The 20182-nt window shown below is 38.5% G+C and overlaps 1 protein-coding gene across 11 annotated transcripts in view; it reads left to right on the forward strand.

Annotated features, from left to right (window-relative positions):
* The window catches only part of LOC136433575 (synaptotagmin-like protein 4), a 101945-nt gene that overhangs the window by 54045 nt on the left and 27718 nt on the right, over positions 1-20182 (forward strand). For 3 of the 11 annotated variants that reach the window (XM_066425935.1, XM_066425944.1, XM_066425904.1), the window contains 5 exons: positions 7877-8079; positions 8958-9052; positions 12745-12851; positions 14088-14132; positions 15608-15832. In XM_066425935.1, the coding sequence (XP_066282032.1) occupies positions 8963-9052; positions 12745-12851; positions 14088-14132; positions 15608-15832 (467 nt within the window). In that variant the 5' untranslated portion in view covers positions 7877-8079; positions 8958-8962. The other 8 variants (XM_066425925.1, XM_066425961.1, XM_066425953.1 and 5 more) reach the window with 8 other exon arrangements.

The raw sequence follows: 20182 nt of genomic DNA on the forward strand, positions 1-20182 counted from the left end.
ATTTAGTTTTGCTACTGAAGTCTGTTAAGGGATACAGGGCTTTTATTGTGAAGCGGTTGTTTATATAGTCTGTTTATGTTCAGCGCATGAATACAGATATGTGCAATGCAGTCAAGTGGAACAAAAGTGTTGGATGGATCGATGTCCGGTCAATTAACATGGCCGACCCAACCGGCAAGGTTACCGGGTTTTAGTAGGTGTAGCATACTTGGAAGGGCCATGTGGATTACATTTGTTGTTTCGGTTGTTTTTTAATATCATTTTGTAAGAGTTGATAGCAATCTTAATTGGATGGCAACAATTATTTCTGCTGATTTACCAAAATTTGGACACTTTCAGACACATATTTTTGATGTGCAAAAAAACAAACAATTTTCAAAGGACATTAAACATGATATTAGCTCCGTATTGCCTAGCAAGGTGAACTAATGATTTTATGATCTTGCACCTTAGGTGTATCTACAACATATACATTGTGTAATGGTAATGTTATACAATCATACTTTCATATTTTCTTTTTTCCAAAAGAAAGATATCATGCATGCAAACCTTTTTATAGGCTATCAGCGTTAGCTGGAACAGAATATTATATCATGGGAACATTGTATAATATAATTACACCGTTCAATTGTTTTGCAAATATTAGCTTTTTTGATGAATCACATAAAGCAAACTGAAACTAAGACTCACAAAAGCATGGTAGCTAAATTTTAACATAATATATAAGTTTTAATTCTATGATATGACGGCAATTATTTGATAGCCAGGTAAAGGTAAAGGCTGCAGTTACAAATATTATTGGGTCATTGGCATGATTTGGGAGCTTTTCTTTTAGTTTTTGTTTCCATGGACGATCATTTGTGAAAAATACTCCATGACAAATTAAAGCATTAGAGTCCATTCCAAGTCACCGCGAGGGTTGTTATTGTCATAATTTAGAACTATTTTCAAGTTATTGTTATTATTTGTGTAAGAGATTTGATACTTTCAAATATTTTGAATGTGATTTCAACTTTATAAATATTTCTTAAGTTTTCTAAAACTTTAGAAATATTCATGATGTAGAATATAATATTTACAATGGTTTCTAAATAATGGTAACAGCATTCTACCATTATTTACAATTATTTACAATTTCTTACCATTTTCTACCATTATTTGTAACATCTCTATAAATAGGTCAGAGGGCTGGGAAGAAAGTAATTCACACATCCTTGCGAAGTTTAGGGAAGAATGCTTTCCACAAAGGACCGAGCGGTGTCCTGCAGTGAAGTCTAAAGATGTACAAAGGCAGACAAAAGGGCCGGATTAGCACCTACTTTTATGGGGGCAATCACCATTCTACCATTGTTAACCATTTTCTACCATTTTTTGTAAATATTTCTAAAAGTTTAATAATCACATAGATGTTTAGAAATTATTACAAATAAAGAGGTTTTTGTGCAGTTACTTTCAAAATATTTCTAAATTATCTAATTAAATTCAAATAAATTGATCTTTTTGTATTTGATCTTTTAGAAAAATTTAGAACTATTGTCAGTCAGATATTCTTTTATTAGAAATTTTTCAAAATGATTACAAATATTATCATAAAACCCTCGCGGTGACTCGGAATGGACTCTACAATATAGGACGTTTTTATTTCTAATATTCATTTTTATTTTCAGAAACGTAAAATGCCAATTCTGTCATGAACACCCTAAGGAAAGGCTGATGTGAAGAAATTTCGATTAATTATATTTGGATGCATCATACATTTGCGTCTAAATGCAGAGATTTCTCATTTAGAACACAACATGTTTATGTGCATACAGGACATAATTTAAATGTCTAGACTTCTTAAATGTCACTCTGACTATAGGCTCACATATTCTCTAATTACAGCTGCCTAATATTTTCCCAAGGATGCTCACGATAATTTTTGCAGGCTTCAAAGCAGACTGAAGGTCACCGGCTCGTATTGAGCGGGGACTTGTGGGGTAAACGGTATCCTGTGATGTTTAGGAGATAGCGCTGGCCGGATTGTTTTACTCACGGGGACCATTCCGCATGCAAATGGTTGTACATTTATACAGGGTGGACAGCCATTAGTGGGGCAGTCAATGGACCTCGTCTTGTAATTGCACTGCCCTGCAATTTGGCCAAGGGTTGTACCGTGTACATGTAATCACCAGACAGATGCAGGCATAGATTAAAACCTAGTGGCTGTCACTTCAGGCGTTTTGTGCCCTGGTTGGAAGCCGTGAAAGGTAAATGTGCCTAATTTTTTTTAATCCGCAAATGTTTAAAAGTTTCAGGCACCCAGAAGAAAAGATTGGCATGTTATTGATGGCAGATTCTGTTTTGACCTGCCGGGTTACATAAATCCCCCACTTTGAAAAACAGCGGGTTTGAGAGATCTCTAGTGCAGCACCCCCCCGACTACATGCATGCACAGTTTAGATATACAGGAGTGCATTATACTGGGGGACGTATCTTTTCAGGGTGTCAGAATTATGTACCCAGATGGAGTTATGTTAGTAGATGTGTAAATTTTTTTCAAGTGATTATTTCTGTGATTATTGATTCTTAAGCCAATGTTGCATGATCATCATTAATATTTTTATCTCCTGGCTTTGAAGTAAATTGTAACATTATTTGAATGAATTATGAAAATTTGAAATGACTAGACCATGGTTTATTGGTTGAACTAGCTTCACAGCCCAAAAGGCTGAATTGCGAGATTCAGTATACATAAAAATAACTACTAGGCTTAGGGTGGAATTTTCCCATACATGATTAACTCCCTTGTCTTTTGCAGATTCATGGTCAGATCTAGACATGTAAATTAAAGTTGCTCACATTTATGTAATTAAGCCAGATCATCTTGGTTCTGGAAAACTCTTTTCTTGAATAACAGGATATTTCACTATAAATGAGGGAAAGTTCATTATGTCCAAATTGTCCAGTCTGTCAGTGCAATAGTTGTCCTGTCCATAATCCCACAAGTAGACACTTGACACTGAAAACACAATGTCCTTGGAAAAGATAAAAAGTCTTTTGTTAACCTATCAATTGTATTTGTTGCTGTCTATTGTTCAGTATCAGTACCATAACTATAAACATCGTTCTGGTTTTGTGACACGCTATTTTAAGATTAAAGCAAACCAGCTTTAGTTACAGTCTAGAAAATTGTTGGCTTGCATTTGTTAGTGCCGTAATAATATGTTGAGTGATTGCCTTGTCTTACATATGTGTTAATTGTGAAACTTACAGTTACGTTAACACCCCTATAAGGCAAACTAGTGGACTAGTCCAGGTTGTGTCAAACCAGGTGGCCTCCCCCTAAGCTGGAACAACAGGTCAGGTCCAGCCAGGAACATAGAACGCTAGTGGTAATCTTGTTTTGGATCTTAATGGTGAACCTTGTTGTAGCAACATCTCCTACGCCCTTTGCTGCAGGACATTGCTGTACCTGTTCATTGTGAGGTAAGGCAGGTGTTTGCCCAAAGTCTTCATATGATATCTTAAGGTTGCCTGCACGAGGGATCGTGAGAAGACATGGGAGTACACATTCTCGTAGTAGCAGATAGTCCTAGTAGACTCCTACATTTTGTGGGACTACACTGATAGCAGAAGTAGTCCTACATTTCAGTGTGGAGTGGAATAACGCAGGTAACGTCTGTGGATAGCATTACATGCATCAACAGGTAGGGACTGATCACACAGTGTTGGATCCAGATAACATCCAAATTTTAGACTAGGCTGTTTGGCCTATTATCCTATGCATTGGCATTGCAAAAACTGTTGCAATTTTCATTTTGGGATCAGAAACGGGTTTAGAAACCTCCTAAACCCCTCCCCTCTTCTGAGCCACCACTGAGGGTAGTCGAGTCACACCTTGAGTTACTGGTATGCAGATCTAGAGTGGACACACTACAAACCCCTCTGTCTTCAGGGTAATGGTAATCTTTAGATCCTCTGTGGTCACGGCCATCACTCTCTGGCTTTCTTGTGGAGAGATTTTGCCCACGTTCACCTTGTTTCAAAATCTGGATATTCTTCAGTTACTGTAATATATCGATCCGTGGGTCATCGACCCTATTTCAAGGACAGACGTATGTGCTCTTAAATGATAACTCACCTAATATCAAGGTATGTGCAATACAACTGTGAAAATCAGTTGATGACGAACTGTACTAACGTATTCTCTAGCACCATTAATGTATCAAATACTCAGATATACTAAACCAGTAAAACAGGAAAGGGCTGGGCTGTGACTGTTTACTTAGCACATACCAGTCTGGATATGCTGATACTTGATGGGGGTTAGTAACATGCTTCAGTTAGGTTGGAAAGTATTGTCTCACTGAAACCTACAGTCAAAGTTCAGTTTATATGACTCAATAGGCTAGAGGTCAGAGATAAGAAGTCTGCTTCCTGTCTTTCCTGTAAGTGTTTTCCATACAAGCAGGTAGTGGATAGGTGTGTTAGCCCATAGCATTCCTGTAAGTTTACCTTTTGTAACTTATAATAGACTGTTTGTAATGTGAATCAGCCTAGGGACACATTTCCAAGTATTCGTGGGCTTAGCCGACAGGGAGTCTGGGTAAACAGTGTATGCGTGATTCAAGGACAGACCCGCCTTGAATCACACTTTCTCACGTACTGTAGGATAGTAGGAGGCCATGTTGGTGCTACAGGTGGTTGTTCCCCACTTCTCCAGATCATTATCAGTTTAAGAGAAGACTCCGGATACAGGGCAATTTTTACAGGCTCTGGGTTTTGGGACGGTTATGCATTATTAGATAAGGTGTTTGGAGGATCACAATGTTGGAAAAGTGTTACACATTTTGCCAGGGATTAGGTGAGTACAGCTGTATTTCTTTATCAAAATTTGCATGTTCATGTATGCTTGTTATTTTCTACTCACACATTTCTGACATGACACACATTATGGAAATAATCAGATATGAATGTTTGATGACAGACCAATCTTTCGTCACAATGGTAAGCAGTCCATGATGAAGGTACACTTTTAACATTCCTTCAGGCCCCCCACAATTACTGTGAACTATGACCTTTATCATTTCACATCATTTATCACAATGATTGTTTACTAGATAGTACTATTAGCCTGAAGGCATTGAACATCCGCACGTGTGAAGTCAACCTGTCGAAAAAGCAATTCCTGACAACATCACGTTCCACATGTTTGTATTTGAAGGAATAAACCCAAATGCTTCTATTGATTTAATTCTTTACAACTATTTTGAGTTCACTCTCAATTTACTTTGCTTCCAATGACAAAAAAATCTATAGGCTTATCAGACAGCGCATCAATTTTAAGAATGGCTAACTGTTTGATTAAGTGTGTAAATATAAACCTTGTCAGGTCCTTGCCAGATATTGGAACATCATTGGTGTTATTACGTGACAGTTTTATTCATAAGGGGTCATTTGTAAATATTGAAATATCCCCCGGCAGGCATAAAGCACAGTGAATATTTAGTAACGCTATCAAACCTTCATCATATTCTTGTCTATTTTGTTCCTGTCGTAAATCACTGCCTTTCTGCTGTTAGTGCATGTTTCTAGGGTAGGTCGATACTGTACCGGACTGAATGCTTTTTGACTAAGGCTACAGTGAGGAGATCGAATATGCGTCCTAGTATCAGAAGAAAGCAGTCATGGCGGTGAACAGTTTCCTGTTACCTGCAGCGACTGTGTGTAACTAGGTCACCTGGAATGAGCAGGGACCCTCTGTTGTCAGCCTTTTCTCAGATCTTTTAGGATCTTTTATGACATTCGTAGTAAATATTGGAATCTACTATAATGTTGTAATGGTGCTGTTAAAATACATAAGGTCATGCCCCAGATGGGATGTTGACATTTCGAATGGGGTGGGTTATCAACACGGGTCGTGGTGAACACAATATTGACATACTCGACTGAAGAGGCCATGGTGCTTTCCTCTGTTTGACCAATTGCGAGCAGTGTGCATGGCACGAGATTAAAGAAAGCGACAGAGCCTAGGGGGGGGAGGGAGGGTATTTGTCAATGAATACAAATGTACCTGGTATTCTAGATCAAATGTCTCCTATTGCATATGCTTGGTAACATAATACAGACTGTCAACATTGCCTACTGTGACAGGAGACAGTGCATTGTCAGAAGGATTGAAGTGAATCCCTTTTTGAAGCAGACAAACTGCACTCCAATTTTAAAGGTTTGGCTTCTTACATATATACAGAATGTATTGAGCTTAATGCACAAATAAGGTATCTTGTTTAATTTTTTAGGTTAAAGGCATTCTGTGTTTTATCCATTGATTAGGTCATACAACAAGAATTTTATTTTTAGTTACATTTCAATGCAAGCCCCAAAATACAATTTAGAGGGACACTTCAGGCTAAAGTAGACCATCTTTACATTTGTAAATGTGTGGCTCTCAGAGTTAGTTCTACAAGTATAGTAATTAAGTATATAACCCCCAAATATCTAATGCCAACTTCCCAGATGAAACCACCAAACAGCAGTCACATTGAATAGTAAACATTTAACCGTGGTATGTAACGTTAAGGTCTTGGTCATTACTCATCCATGCTCTACATGCAGTTCACAATGCCTCAGTCTCTTGTACATGTCAGACATGCACACAGGTGAACACAATCCACCTTGGAGTTGGGTAAATATTTGGGCCCAGGTCTCACTTAATTGTCCATCAATGGTATTGTTTATGAATTGCTGGGAAGACCCACATTGTTTTGTCAGATGGGACAGACACGCTTATATATGCAGGGATAATACATACTTAGGTTTTTTCCTAGTACTTGTATAGTAAGAGCATCCTCACCAGATAGGCTTGATCGATCCTTGCTAATAGATATGCAAAGGTTTGGTGTGACAGGTCATTCAGTATAACATCCTTGGCTTTCTTAAACCAGCTACTGCTGCACTGCATGCCTGCAAAGCAGTTATACTGGCTTATATACAGAATACAGATTTTGATTTCTAAACCATCCTTTACTTTACATTACCAAGTTTGTGTGTGTGATAGGTGCATGTACTGATGATGACAGTTTGGTGAATATTGCAGCTGTTGAGGTGTAGATATTATGCAGTTAAAGTATGCCAATACATCACCTCAGCCATCTGACTAATCATGCCCCTAGGGAGCACGTGATGTCATAATGCAACATGCAAAAAACAACTCCAGGTTACTGTTGTGATAAAGAGCAAGTCTTTAGTGTGTCTGGATGGTTAGTTTTTGAGGGAAACATATGATGATTGACTGATAATCTCCTAGAACTGTCTCACTGGGAAAATCCCAAAGCTCAAAATCCCGTTTTGAATTGTTACATGGGTGGGCAGCCTCTGAATACCCAATCCGGAATCTGAATTGCGCTAATAAAGTTATACGAAGTCAGCTAAATGGCTGCTAAAATTAATGTGGCATTATTCTAAGTGATGAAGCAGTAGAGTATCAAGAATTAGGTTATAAAATTTGATAAACTTGGTAACAGACAAAATCACCTGTACCAGAAATGTTCTACCTGCACCTATCTCTTGTACACTTTTCTTACCCTTTAATCAATCAACAAACAATGTTGTTACTTGAAGGTAGTTCTGGCATCGTCGTTCAATAAACCAACTCAAAAATGTATCATGAAAATGTTGCATTTAATGTGACATGTAATTATATAAAACTGAAGGGACCACCCTAAAGATTCATGAATAAATAAATGAATTTAACAGTGTAACAAGCTAAGAGAAGACCAACTATCCAGTCTGCATTCCTAGGTCTAAGATAAAGAAATTCCATACATATTAATAATCTGTTTAACTTTCGTATTTTTTATATTCTTATAATGATATACATCTTATATCCATACAGGTGTGGAAAGCCTTTACAGACCAAGTATGGACCAGTCTATGTGATGTTGCAGTGAAGGAGTGATCTGACAGGTGTCCTTGTTGCAAAATTCTTCTGTACAGCGACCGGTGTGCTGCAGAAAGATCATGTAAAAAAACTGCTGCTTGTCTTCGTCTTCTACCAGATACAACTTCAAGATTCCAAGTTTGATATTCATGCAAAAGGTATGATCTTAAAGGGAAAATTTTCCTGTAATCATTATGCCAGAAAATCTAAATTTGTACCAATATGATAAGTGTACATTTGACTTTTATGACTTGAGACTGTATTTTGAATCTTAAGTTTATAACAGAACTTTTTGGTAACCTGGTTTGACTGTTAGATGAGCCATTTCTCACGTGAGCTGATTTACGTCCCTGTTTGTAATTGAAATGCATGATGCTGTCGATGGCAGTTCCTGACAGTATTCTTCAATTAGGAATTCACACTGGGGATTATTTTTCATCAATTAACAAAAGCTTTCACGCAATAGATAATCATTAGTTTCAATTATTTGACTGTAAAAAAGATTTCTTGGGTTATATTGGTTTCAAGGCATACATGCATATTGTTCTTAGAAATACCAAACAATCTGTTATTCATTCCCAAAGGTTTGCACAATGTACATGTACTGTTAATACACTGTTATGTATCAGGCTAAAATTGTATTGGCCTGGCTGAGTATTCCCACCATATCAGCTGTGTTCTGTGTGTGCACAAATTGTTGTGGCTTCCCATGCTGTATCTAAACTCCACTCAGGCCTTAGCTTTTTTTTCAGACTTTGCTTCTCGTAGCTGCTCTCATAGGTGAATGTTTGCAATTTTTTGTCCGGTTATTAAAAAAAATGATCTGATACTTTAAAGCTATGAACACAGTCTCCTTTTTCTCCAGCCATAGCACCACATGATTTCCCTTACATTTCCTTCATTGACATAGTATATCCTGAGTTTCTTCCATATCTCAACATCTCACATCCATGAACATGTTGTCCATCCTTGACGTAAATGACTCTGGAGTCTTCTGACTGACATAACTGACTGACAGCTGTCACCTGTGTTCCAGAAGTCATGGCATCCTTCAATCCCTTTAAACACTTGAAGCCCCAGGATCGAGAAGTCCGTTCCTCGGGTGATCTCCATGAGATGTACAAGAAGATGGTTTGTGTGGCTTAATGAATATAAATGGCTCTCTGTCTGGACTAACCGCTTGATGTGACGTTTCCTCTCGTTGGAAATAGTTAAAACTTACAGCATAACTCTGACAGTTTGATCCTCTTGTGTTGTGTTCTCTTCATGGACAAAATAGGGCAACAAGTTGTGTGTAATGTTTGTGTCAAGCTCGTAATTACAGATTTGTGGCAACAGTAAAATGAAACAATTCACAAGATATTCATCTCCAAAGTTGTTTGATTTAAAGATACTAGTACAGTTACTGTATCAACTCCGTGCATGGTGCCTGATGCATTCTAGCTTTGCTGACTCCTGTGGAATGAAGCCCTGCAAATGTGGGTCGTCAAAAACATTACCCCCCTCCCACACATCCATTTTCAAATGTAATTGCAGAAGATTTCTGGTTTGATGGCTTCTTCACACGTTCTGGAAATGAAAGCAGCTTTTTGGCATCAATAAAAAGAATGTTTGTCAGTAAATGGTATATAATTGCAGAAGATGGATCATTATTGCTTTGTGTAATATTCTCAGTATTTCACACCGTCCTGAACACCATGATGTATTAAATGTTCATTTTTTTAATAACAGAATATGGTGGATCATATTTGATGCAAAATTAAATGCTTTAGCATCCAAAAAGAAGTCAATGACTTTTTTTAGGTGAATTCAAGTAGAGCAAGAAGACTATAGTACATGTAGTTCACCCTAATTTTTTTAGATTTTATTGTCTGATGGTCAGAAATCTATACCCATACAAAAAATGTATAATTTTGTTCTTGCTGGTTTGCCATCTGATCTTATTTTTTCTAAAACAGGTCCTTAGCTGTATATTAAGATTCACACTTATAATGGTAAAGATTAGATGGTGACCAAATTAACTAAGTTAATAAGAACTTGTGAGCTGGAATTTTCCTGACAATGTGTTGGTGTGTCGAAAAGTCGTCTCTTTGTGAATGTTCCATGGGAAAATTCCCCCTGCTTTTGTTCAATGCCCCTTCACTATTTGCAGAGTCAACCCAGAAGTCAATACTTCACATCACACAGGAAACATGTGATGAATTCTCCTCCCTTTGTATTGTATTATACTACCCTTTATACAATTTGGAATATCTGCAGATTGGATTGGTCAGCCATTACTGGTATGTGGGATATCCCTGCAACACATCATTGGCTGGCATAGCATTATGGATTTTCAGACTGTAATAGGATACGTTCAATTTGGCCTTGAATGTGTGGCAAATGCTGAGATGCAACAGATTTGATTAATCCTGTTGATGGGCTATGGTATGGCTGTAAGGTTTAGATTCATCAGCAGTTTCTGTGAGATCCATGTCCTTGTCGCACACCCTCATACTTGGCCAGACCCTGCGGACGTGCTGTATCTTAGCGCCAGGCGCTGTTGAGGGATTTTATGTAACCAGAGGAAGTTTGAGATCAAAGCTGGCTTCCTGAGATAAGATGCAAGACCTGTTCATTCGGAGGAAGCCGTGGCGATGACGGCAACAGATCCCGATAACTCGGACCAGCGATAAAATCCTTGGCTTTCTTTCTTCACGCCACGTTGCTGTACACAATAATGGACTGATCGATGACGAGTTGACATTTTACCAAAGCCAGTGTTGGAATACAGGAGTTTGGATTTATCAGCAACTGTTCACACACTTTCCGTGCTATATGGGGCTTAAGAGTGAAAGCCTCCTAAGTGTTGGGTGTTGGAAAGGTTATCCCTTATTGGACAGCGAGACTTGCAGGTAATCCGCGATGAGTAGGTTTCATCTAGTCGGGCCATCTGGACTGCGGAAATCAAGGGACTGCGGCCGAAGATGGCACCTACAGGGACCCAGTTCACTACAGAGGAAAGTTTTTCGAATTCCAAAGGCGGAATTTTACGTGGATCCTGTGAGTTCTTGCAAGGTTTCATTTATTGCTTCTGTAATTGACGACATCTCTCCAGCTTACGCATTACAAATTTTCATCCATGTTTTCCAGAGTCTCACCAATTTCTGTTAGATCATTACTGCTGACGTCATACATACCATGGCCCTCATCTCAAGATACCAATTTTCCCTCCTTATGGTCTTAAAGTCTTCCACTTTAATCCAGTCTTGCCTACTTATACCAGCGCAAACTATGAAAAATGCTTCACTGTCAGCCCAAAAATTGCTAAGTTTGATCAGAAGACGCTCCTTAGGGATATCATTAGTGGCATACATTTCATTACAGGAAGGTTTGATTTTTCGTTTCCTGTAACTGTTGGAGCAGGTTGTATCAAAACTTAATATAATTCCATCCGGTTTGAACCAGTTCCGCTGTTTTGGTGAATACCATAGTCAGTCTCTGTATCCAAAATCAATTGTAATGAACTTAAAACAGCTCAGATGCAAAGGAGGACACTGCTGATCTGTAGCACCTTCTTAACGTAGGAAAGAACAAGATTTTAAAACTAGGTCTTGTACAAATTAAGTGTCTGAAAGATCCTGTTTGGGCAGAGGGTAAGTTAGTTACTTCTTGATGACAGTAACTCCTTTAGATCACATAATTATAAGTGGTTTGTATTCTAAAGAGCTGAATGTAGATGCAAACCTAGTTCTACAGTTACCAGAAAATTTTATGAGCATGTGTAAACCATACTCTGAGTACCAAAAGTCATCATGAATGGTCTTTAAAACTATACATGGATTTATTCTAGCCTGCTGTTTTATTGAGTTGATTAGGAACCATTTAGGAAAAGAGTTCTGTTCCAGAAAATCAATGTCCTCCATATCTAAGTTGTCTAACCACAAATGATGGATGCACTCAGATGAAAGGGAACCAACCCTTGTTATCATTATAGATAGATACTTTGAACCTGAGAATAAAAAATGTTCTGTGAAACCAAACATCTAATTGCTTGGGCGTTATATTACCTCTCGGCAGTCTCCAGAGCAGTACAGTTTGTTTTAGCCATCACAGTCAACTGAAGGTAATGGCAATTGAACGTTATTGGATTTTCACAGCAAACACAAAAGTTCTCGCAACAGGCTTTTAACAAGTCAATATTTGGCTTGTGCCGGGTAACGTGATATTACAGAAGCCACTGTGACAATGTAGCTCAGTGAGATGTGTTCATACGACAAGGGTGAACAGATGGTACATTTGTACATGGCCCTGATGGCTAATGGGGCTTTGTCTGAGATGACCATCTGTAAATCGTGGCCAGCCTTTTGTAGTGGTGTTCTTGCCCTGACATGTTTGTGTCCTGCCTCTTGTGTGGCTGGGAAGAAAAATGACTTTGGTGTGCAATGCTGTGGTCTGCTGTTGGTTTTTGTGTGGTAATTTTGCCTGAGCGGTAACAGTTTTACGCCATTGCAAGCAGAAGAGAAGCTGGGACAAAAAAAAACATATATTGTATATTCATATGAATGTCATAACTATATCATATTTCAATTCATTGTCATGTAGCTCATAATTGAAAAAGAATTGAGAAAGGTAAATAAAATGTACAAATATATACCTTTCAGTTTTAATTACCCATTAAAGAAGGAAATGGTCGTGTTTAAACTAAACATGGATGTAACAGTTGCCCAGCTGTTTGATACTAAGTGTGCAATCCATATTCCTGTGAATACTGTAGCTTTAACACTTGTACATGTCCGCACCACCTGACTGACATGTACTACTTTCCTGCCCCGCTCCTCCAGGCTGCCATGATCGACCTGAGTCACCTGTCGGAGGAGGAGAAGGAGAAGATTCTCCAGGTGTTGCAGCGTGACGAGGATCTGAGGAAGGTGGAGGAGAGGAGGATAACGTAGGTGTACACCCGTCAGTCTGGTTCTGTGGATGAATAATTGTGTTCAAATCCAGAGATTAGAGACATACAATGTATTTGGGCATGTGGGAAAGTTTACGTTGTCTTAAACTTTACGTGGGAAAGTTTATGTTGTCTACTATGGCCTTTTGGAAGATGTCTTCAAGAATTCTTAACTCAGTCTTCTTTAGATTAAGTAGTGAAGGGAAGTTGCAATGTTTTTTTAAAAAACTGTTTGTTCTTTTCTTTCTTTAAACAGACTTCTGATCATGATACATTGTCAGTACATGTAAAATTAAATGAATTAAGAATGCTAATAATTAGCATGTCATGATCACTAGCATTCATGCCAGAAGTGAATATGTCTAGTAGTTTTGATTAGTTGGAAATATCTCGTTCCAGGCAAAAGAGTGAATTAAGTATGGTTGCCTTTATTCCCCTACATTATTCCATCTTGTATGCAAATTGATGTGCTTTTATAGGTTAGGCACTAAGAGAGATCACTGACCTTATCCACTACATGTAGTTTGGTTCAGTACATGTACATTGTATTGATCCAACCATTACCCTTTCTGACAGTAAATCTCTGGAGTCAGAAACTACAACACTTTTCTAGGCCATACACAATGCATGCTAAGCCTTATGCATGCTTTAAGAATTGCCAAGTATCCCAGAAAATGTTGTTAGATGAACTTTGTATAAGCTTGATCCAAAATGATGAAATTCTGACAGTAGCAAGCATTTTCAGCCCACTATTCCACAAGATGGCAATTGTGCTGCAACCTAAACTGGATTTTTGTGTAACTTTTGACTTCATAATAATAATATCATGCAAAATGGAAAAGTAATACTGTAAATACAACAAAACACTCAAAGCTTAAAAAGTTTTTTTATCTATAGTACTGTATGAGATTCATTGAGCGCTCTGTGAAATTTTATGTTGCAGCAAGGTCACCACGCTAGTGGTTTCCACTATGATGATATCAGAGCTAATTATTTAAAGCTTAACACATGAACAATATTTCTATTATTACCAGCATGTCCTTCTTTTTGTTTAGAAATATAGTTTGGGTTTCTCACATGGGATGCAGGCCTAATATACAAGAGAGCTTAACAAACATTGATTTACTATAAGAACAAGGGAGGAAAGTCTTCCATGTTGCATCCGTCCTCCTAGCAATGCACTGTAGTGGCTGTTCTGACTGTTGTATTCCCTCCCTCTGCTGCTGCTGCCAGGAGAAGGAAATCCGAGCTCGGCTCGGAGCTGGAGGATGCAGACAGGTGCTGGTGGATTTTAATGATTGCCCTGTGTCCGGTGTTTCTTTGTTGGTGTCATCAATGGTTAATTAGGGCCATTTCAGTCTATAATCGTCTTTGGGAGTGAGGATTGCTTGACCCACATTCAGCAAAATTTTTGAAACAGGATGTTCAGGGCACAAAATCTGCAGAAAAATCTACATAAAATCCAATTGAAGAAAGAGAAAGATTGGTTTCCGTAATGAAACCATAAAAGTATGCACTGGCTTGATTTTACAATTTTTGCTCCATTCAGTACCGACAGTCTTCATCCTTTAAGACATGTGTTCAATGTCTTGTGACAGCCCTTACTTGCTCATAAAGTCATGATCACCACTGGAAAATTGAAGATAGCATAACAGCCATGACCTTGTCATGCATGGTATTTTATCAGCAAGCTGTAACATTGAATGCTGCCAAAACCATGGTAAAGAAACTTCCATCAAAACTGTCTGCAACAAAACATGAGACTTCCCCTTTAGAATGTTGAATAAAGGCATAGTAATTGGGATTGGCAGAATTTTGCCTTTACACAACTTTTTGATCATGAAGTGTGTCGTATATGTCGGTCTTGATAACTATGATTAAGTCTTCTGAAACAAGAAACAGAGTAAAGCCGAATAGGGTATTCATGAGGATCTGCATGAACAGTCCCGACAACGCTGTGCGCTGAATTCAGAAGAACCATCTACGTATTACACTTAGATAAAGGAAGGCAATGATGCAAAATTTGGTCACGATTTCCGTGACAATGATGGCTTTCCCTATAAATTGCGGGAAATAGAAATAGTCATACGTACGTGTAGTCATATGCCTTACGGGAAAGAGCATGCAGACCGTTATTCATGACGATCGCGTCTGATACCGACTAGGACGGCAGGATTTTGTGCCCTGACCTGCACACCTGCATGCTCACTGGGACATGGAGAATGGTGGTGTCACCTGCATGCTGGTCTCCATCTGTCCACATAACTAGGTCTGTCTCCTCAGCACATGCCTAACTCAACAACACCACCAATGGGCCAAGCTCCATACTGCACAAACATGCCTACGTACAATGTAGTGGTGGCATAGGCTATTTGGGATATATGGGCTCCTGGCTTGGTGTTGCAGGCAACTAAAAATTCTGAGTGTAGAAAGAACACTACTAGTATATACAATCAAAACTGCCCAAGAAGACCACTTAGAGACCAATATAATCTGGTCTGTAGACATGATTGTTAATGCTCATGTTAATTGTATTGGAAGGGAACCACCAAAGCAGCCACATTGGCCAGGAGACCCTTAAGTAGAGGTGGTCACTTGCATAGGTTTGACTGTATAATGGAACTTATTGTAAGATAGTTCCTTTGAGTCTGAAAGTACATAAACATGTGAATCATCTTAGACTAGTAATATATTACAAGCTTTTCCAAAAACAAAATTTTTAAACATGTATCCTGGGTATTTCTCCTTTTCAGTAAACTGAAACACGAGTTTCAAGAAGTGAAGAAGAAAAGTGCTGTCAAACCAGCAGAGGCTCAGAACAGTGACAAAAACTGTTCGCGATGCCAGACGGCGTTCGGTTTCTTCTTCGACACGGGAAACCCCTGTCCGCAGTGTCAACACAAGGTCTGCAACAGCTGCAGGGAGTTTATCACACCCAAGAAGGACAAATGGCTCTGTGCACTATGCAACAAGCAAAGGTAGGTGTGGAGTCAATTTACAGATGTGACTTATGTGGTAGAGACTGTCATTCTCAAGTACTTCTTAAACTGTTTAAGGCCATAGCCAATACTGTAGGGCTGATGAGAATTAGGGTTTTATCACAGTCAGTATTGACCAACGGAGGCCATATGATTACATCTAAAATGTTCTGAAACGCCCCTTGTTCTGCAGTGTCCAATACATGTATCTTGCCACTACTGTATATCACTACTGGTGAGAGAATGTGTTGCCGTGAACAAATCACAGAAACAAACACAAGAGCAATGGAAAATTTCTATATGCATGTATAAGAGGACATTTTTGTGAATTTAAAAAAAAAATGTTAGTATTCAATTTTGGATGCCTGATCTATGACAGCCAAGTAACTCACATTTTACATTGCATGTGTGTCACTTTATAATGTTTCTACAGAACTGTTTGGTTTTGTTCAATGATACATGTATCTAGGACAAAAATTGTTTCCCCATTAAGACACATGCTTACAAGCCCCCTAGACTGTCTCTGGGAAACTTTGTTGGCTGCAGTCCTAGAGCAGTTGCATTGATGAATTGATTTGAATTCAGCCAATAGGTAGACCCCATGCAATCAGGCTCTGTAACCTTTGACTTTACCTGATCATTATGGCACCCTTATAGCCTGATTGCGTTATACTGTCACAATATATCACTGCTATAATGATGTCTTCTACTGATCAGGATTTCCAGGGTTTTGCGCCAGTCAGGATATATGTCGTAAGGTCTACCATGGTCTGACCAAGATAGATTTTACGCCATTCAGAAAGGATTTTCAGCTTAACTCTTCCTTCTCAGTGCGTCTTGAGTGTGGTGTTGGAAAACTTGGAGTCGAAGTTAAGTGGCCTTAAGGGATGAAGACAGGCATGAATAAGTCATGAACTACATCAAACGGGCAATTTGTGAGGAGTCCAAGATAGCTCACGGCCCTGGAGATGCTTTTCTCTTCTTAAGATTTGCCCCGTCCAAGGTGCTGAACCGCCATCAGCTAATGAAAAGTGGGGCAGAATGGCAAATTTAAGGGCTATCATCGATCATTGAAGCTGATATGGGTGGCAAAACTAGTACATATTTGATCTATGTGAAGCATTAGTTATTTATGTCACATCCTAGTCTATCTATACGATGAATGAGAATGGTTATTGGGAGTCAAATCAGGATAAATTGTATGAGCTGGAAAGGGAATCCCCATTGTTTCTTATCCAGTAGGCCTAGTATAAGAACTAATCGCTGTCACTTACCTTATCACTCTAACAAGCTTAGTCACAGTGATCCCCAATAAAAGATTATCTTGTTGCCCAGGTAGGGTATCGTTTTGTCTTGCCAAACTAAATCCCCTGCATTGGGGAGTTTTACGACATGGTGTGTAATGTGTAGTGAGGCTGCCCTGCTGCCCTCTGTATACGATCGCATTATCAAACTCATAAACTGGCAAATCTTTACATGTTGTGGCCTTTAACCTTCCGCCTACTGAGGTAGTCATTTGGCAGCAAATTCGTATTAGTTATGGTGTTAGGTAGCAGTGAGAAGGTTAAGGTAATGATGATGTCTTGTGAAATTTATGTGAAAGAACACATGAAGAATTAAAGAGTGGTTTCATGGGAAATCAAGTCATCATTTATGTATCATTATGCTTGACCATGTGGATATCCAGAAATCATAGGAAAGTTTTTACCATGGAAATATCAGACTGAAGAATGCAGGCATGACGATTAATTGACCTGAAACACTATGTTATGTCTTAATCAATACACATCATCAAGTCTTCAGCAGTCCATACCTTTTTGTAATTCCATTTTGATTGCCTTGGATTTAAAAATAATGGCCTGCAGAACATGGTAGAAAGGGAATTAGTCGTGCTCACCCTTCTATGACTATATGATAATCATAAGTCACGAGTCACATTATATCATCCGTGTGGAAGAAGAATAGCATCGACAAAGGCCAACGATCTAATTTTGGGCTGAGAGCCAAACGATCCCAGTGTCTGGGCTGGTGCATCTATCTTCCTGTCACACCTCATTGCTATCCCTGTTGTCTTAATCCTCTCCAAGCTGCCTGTACATACCAGCAAACCTAATGGTGACATTCCTGTAAATCAACCCTGGCAGCCAGGGGACATGTACAGCCCCCTCTCCTCCAGCTAATTTACTTCCCACATGCAGACTGCCCAGTATTATATGCTCTGTGACTGTATCATCGGGTTGTACTAGTTAGTGAACAATTGAAGCACCCTGCAGAAAGGAAATTTTGACACATTCAGTATTTACAAAGTCAGCAATCATCATACTTGACTCACGATGCTATCGAAATGATTGCATGCGAGGTTATGAATTATTGATGTTAAGGATATGGTTGCAAGCCTTGCAGATTAACCGTTTTACCTGTTATTGCAGAGTGATAAAATGGCTCTATGTTCGCCAAGTCATCATGTATAGATAGGTTTATGAGATCTGAAGGTCTTTGTTCTCCCATGTATGGATCCATTTTGCAGCTTGTGATTTGTGTGTGAGATTTTGAACTTAGCTAGGGGTGTGAGAATAAATTTTATACATTCTGTAATAAAGATCAGAGCCAAAATTGTATGGTATGGTTTGTGTACAAAATCACACAAAATTTGAAGTTTGTGCTAAATGATTTCATTATTTGACATGGGAAAAGTTTGAAAAAAAATCAAATTATTTCCTGATGGTCATTTCAGTTGAACTTGCACTCTTCTCAGATGATTGCGGTTTATTTTTCCACGGCTCATAACAAGAACAGAATTATGTCCTGTTCAGTATGCACACTGTGAGGCTCAATGCCATAGAAAATGCCATTTAATCTCCCATCATAAGGACTGTAACCATTTCCAGTAATGTGAATGTGGGAGTAACAGTGCTTCATATATGATGAAAATTACACAATACAAAATACAAAACCACCTGTTATTAGCCTTTAAAAAAGTCACAACTCCAGTCAAACTTTTGTCCTTGGCAGCACACAAGACACCAGTTGATTGAGAGCATATGAGAAAGTAGCTGCATGTTGTTACGACATCAATATGAGTGATACCACACACATAATACTGATTTCCAATGGTCGTAACATTACTTTGGCAAGATACAAGGCTATACGTCTGATGTTGGCCAATATTTTACACACACTGTAAACTGTGTCTACTTCCCTTTTACAGTTCATGCAATATTTCAACAGTTTTACGTCCACATAAAAGTTAGATTTATGCTCAGCTTGATTCAGCTGGATAAAGCTACGGGCTGTGTAGTCATGAGCATGAGGAAACGTTGAAGTATAGAGGGAATGCTTATTGTTACAGAAATGGATGCAGGCTGAGGAAACGCTTAATCTTGACCTTGAAGTGGCCTATCATTCACCTAAAAATTTAGTCTTTTCTGAAAATATCTACGTAATCCTTAATCAATTGTCTACCGAGTGCTCTTTGATTGGACAAATTAGCAATTAGCTTGTCTGTGAGGTCGCCTGTTGTTAATATGTCCCTCCAAAGAGCACCCAGTAGACAATCTATCTAAGGATTACTGAGATATTTTCAGAAAAGACAAATTCTTCAAGTGAATCCTGGAGGAGATTTCATTTCGCTGGCAATTTAAAGATAGGGATGGGAAAGGAGAATTGATTTTAACCATGAAAGGAAATAAGTGGAAATGGAAATGATTTGATTGATATAAACTAATTTAAAGGTGCTTATATTTTACAGTTATCTTCATTGTTGTACCACAGTGACAAGTTTGTTACACTCTACCAGGATTTGAAGGACTGTAATCTTTGCAGAAATGGTCTCCACAGGCAGTTTGGTGCACCGCAGAGCAAACTTATTGATGTCTTCAATTTAATTGAATGAGTTTCATTATATCTTGGGCTGTAGAACTGCCCATTTCTCTCAGTAATAGTCCCGCAATGTATTGTGATGATGGCTATTTGCTGCCAGCGGAGATTTTGCTTCAGAAATAACTGCACGTATTCAAGGAATGTTGCCATGTTTCCTGAAGGAAGAAAGTGGCATGGAGCCAACGACGTTGAGAAACTGTCGTTATGTTATTGATAGATTTTCATAATTATAATTACCAACCACATTCTCAATCCCTTTGATATGTAAATTAATCTTGCAATCTAAGTTAATTTGCTCATTATTTGAAAATGGATTGATAGATATCCATGCAATTAAGAAAAAATGACATAATGAGAAATGAAAGATATACGAACTTGAAATATTTTCTATTTGGCATGATAATAGATTCAATATGTACAGACATTGCCTGAGGGTATGTCCTTGATAGCTATAGTCACGGCATTTATGTC

The sequence above is a fragment of the Branchiostoma lanceolatum genome, chromosome 1 (genome assembly GCF_035083965.1).
Source record: "Branchiostoma lanceolatum isolate klBraLanc5 chromosome 1, klBraLanc5.hap2, whole genome shotgun sequence".
In the NCBI taxonomy this organism is placed as follows: Eukaryota; Metazoa; Chordata; class Leptocardii; order Amphioxiformes; family Branchiostomatidae; genus Branchiostoma; species Branchiostoma lanceolatum.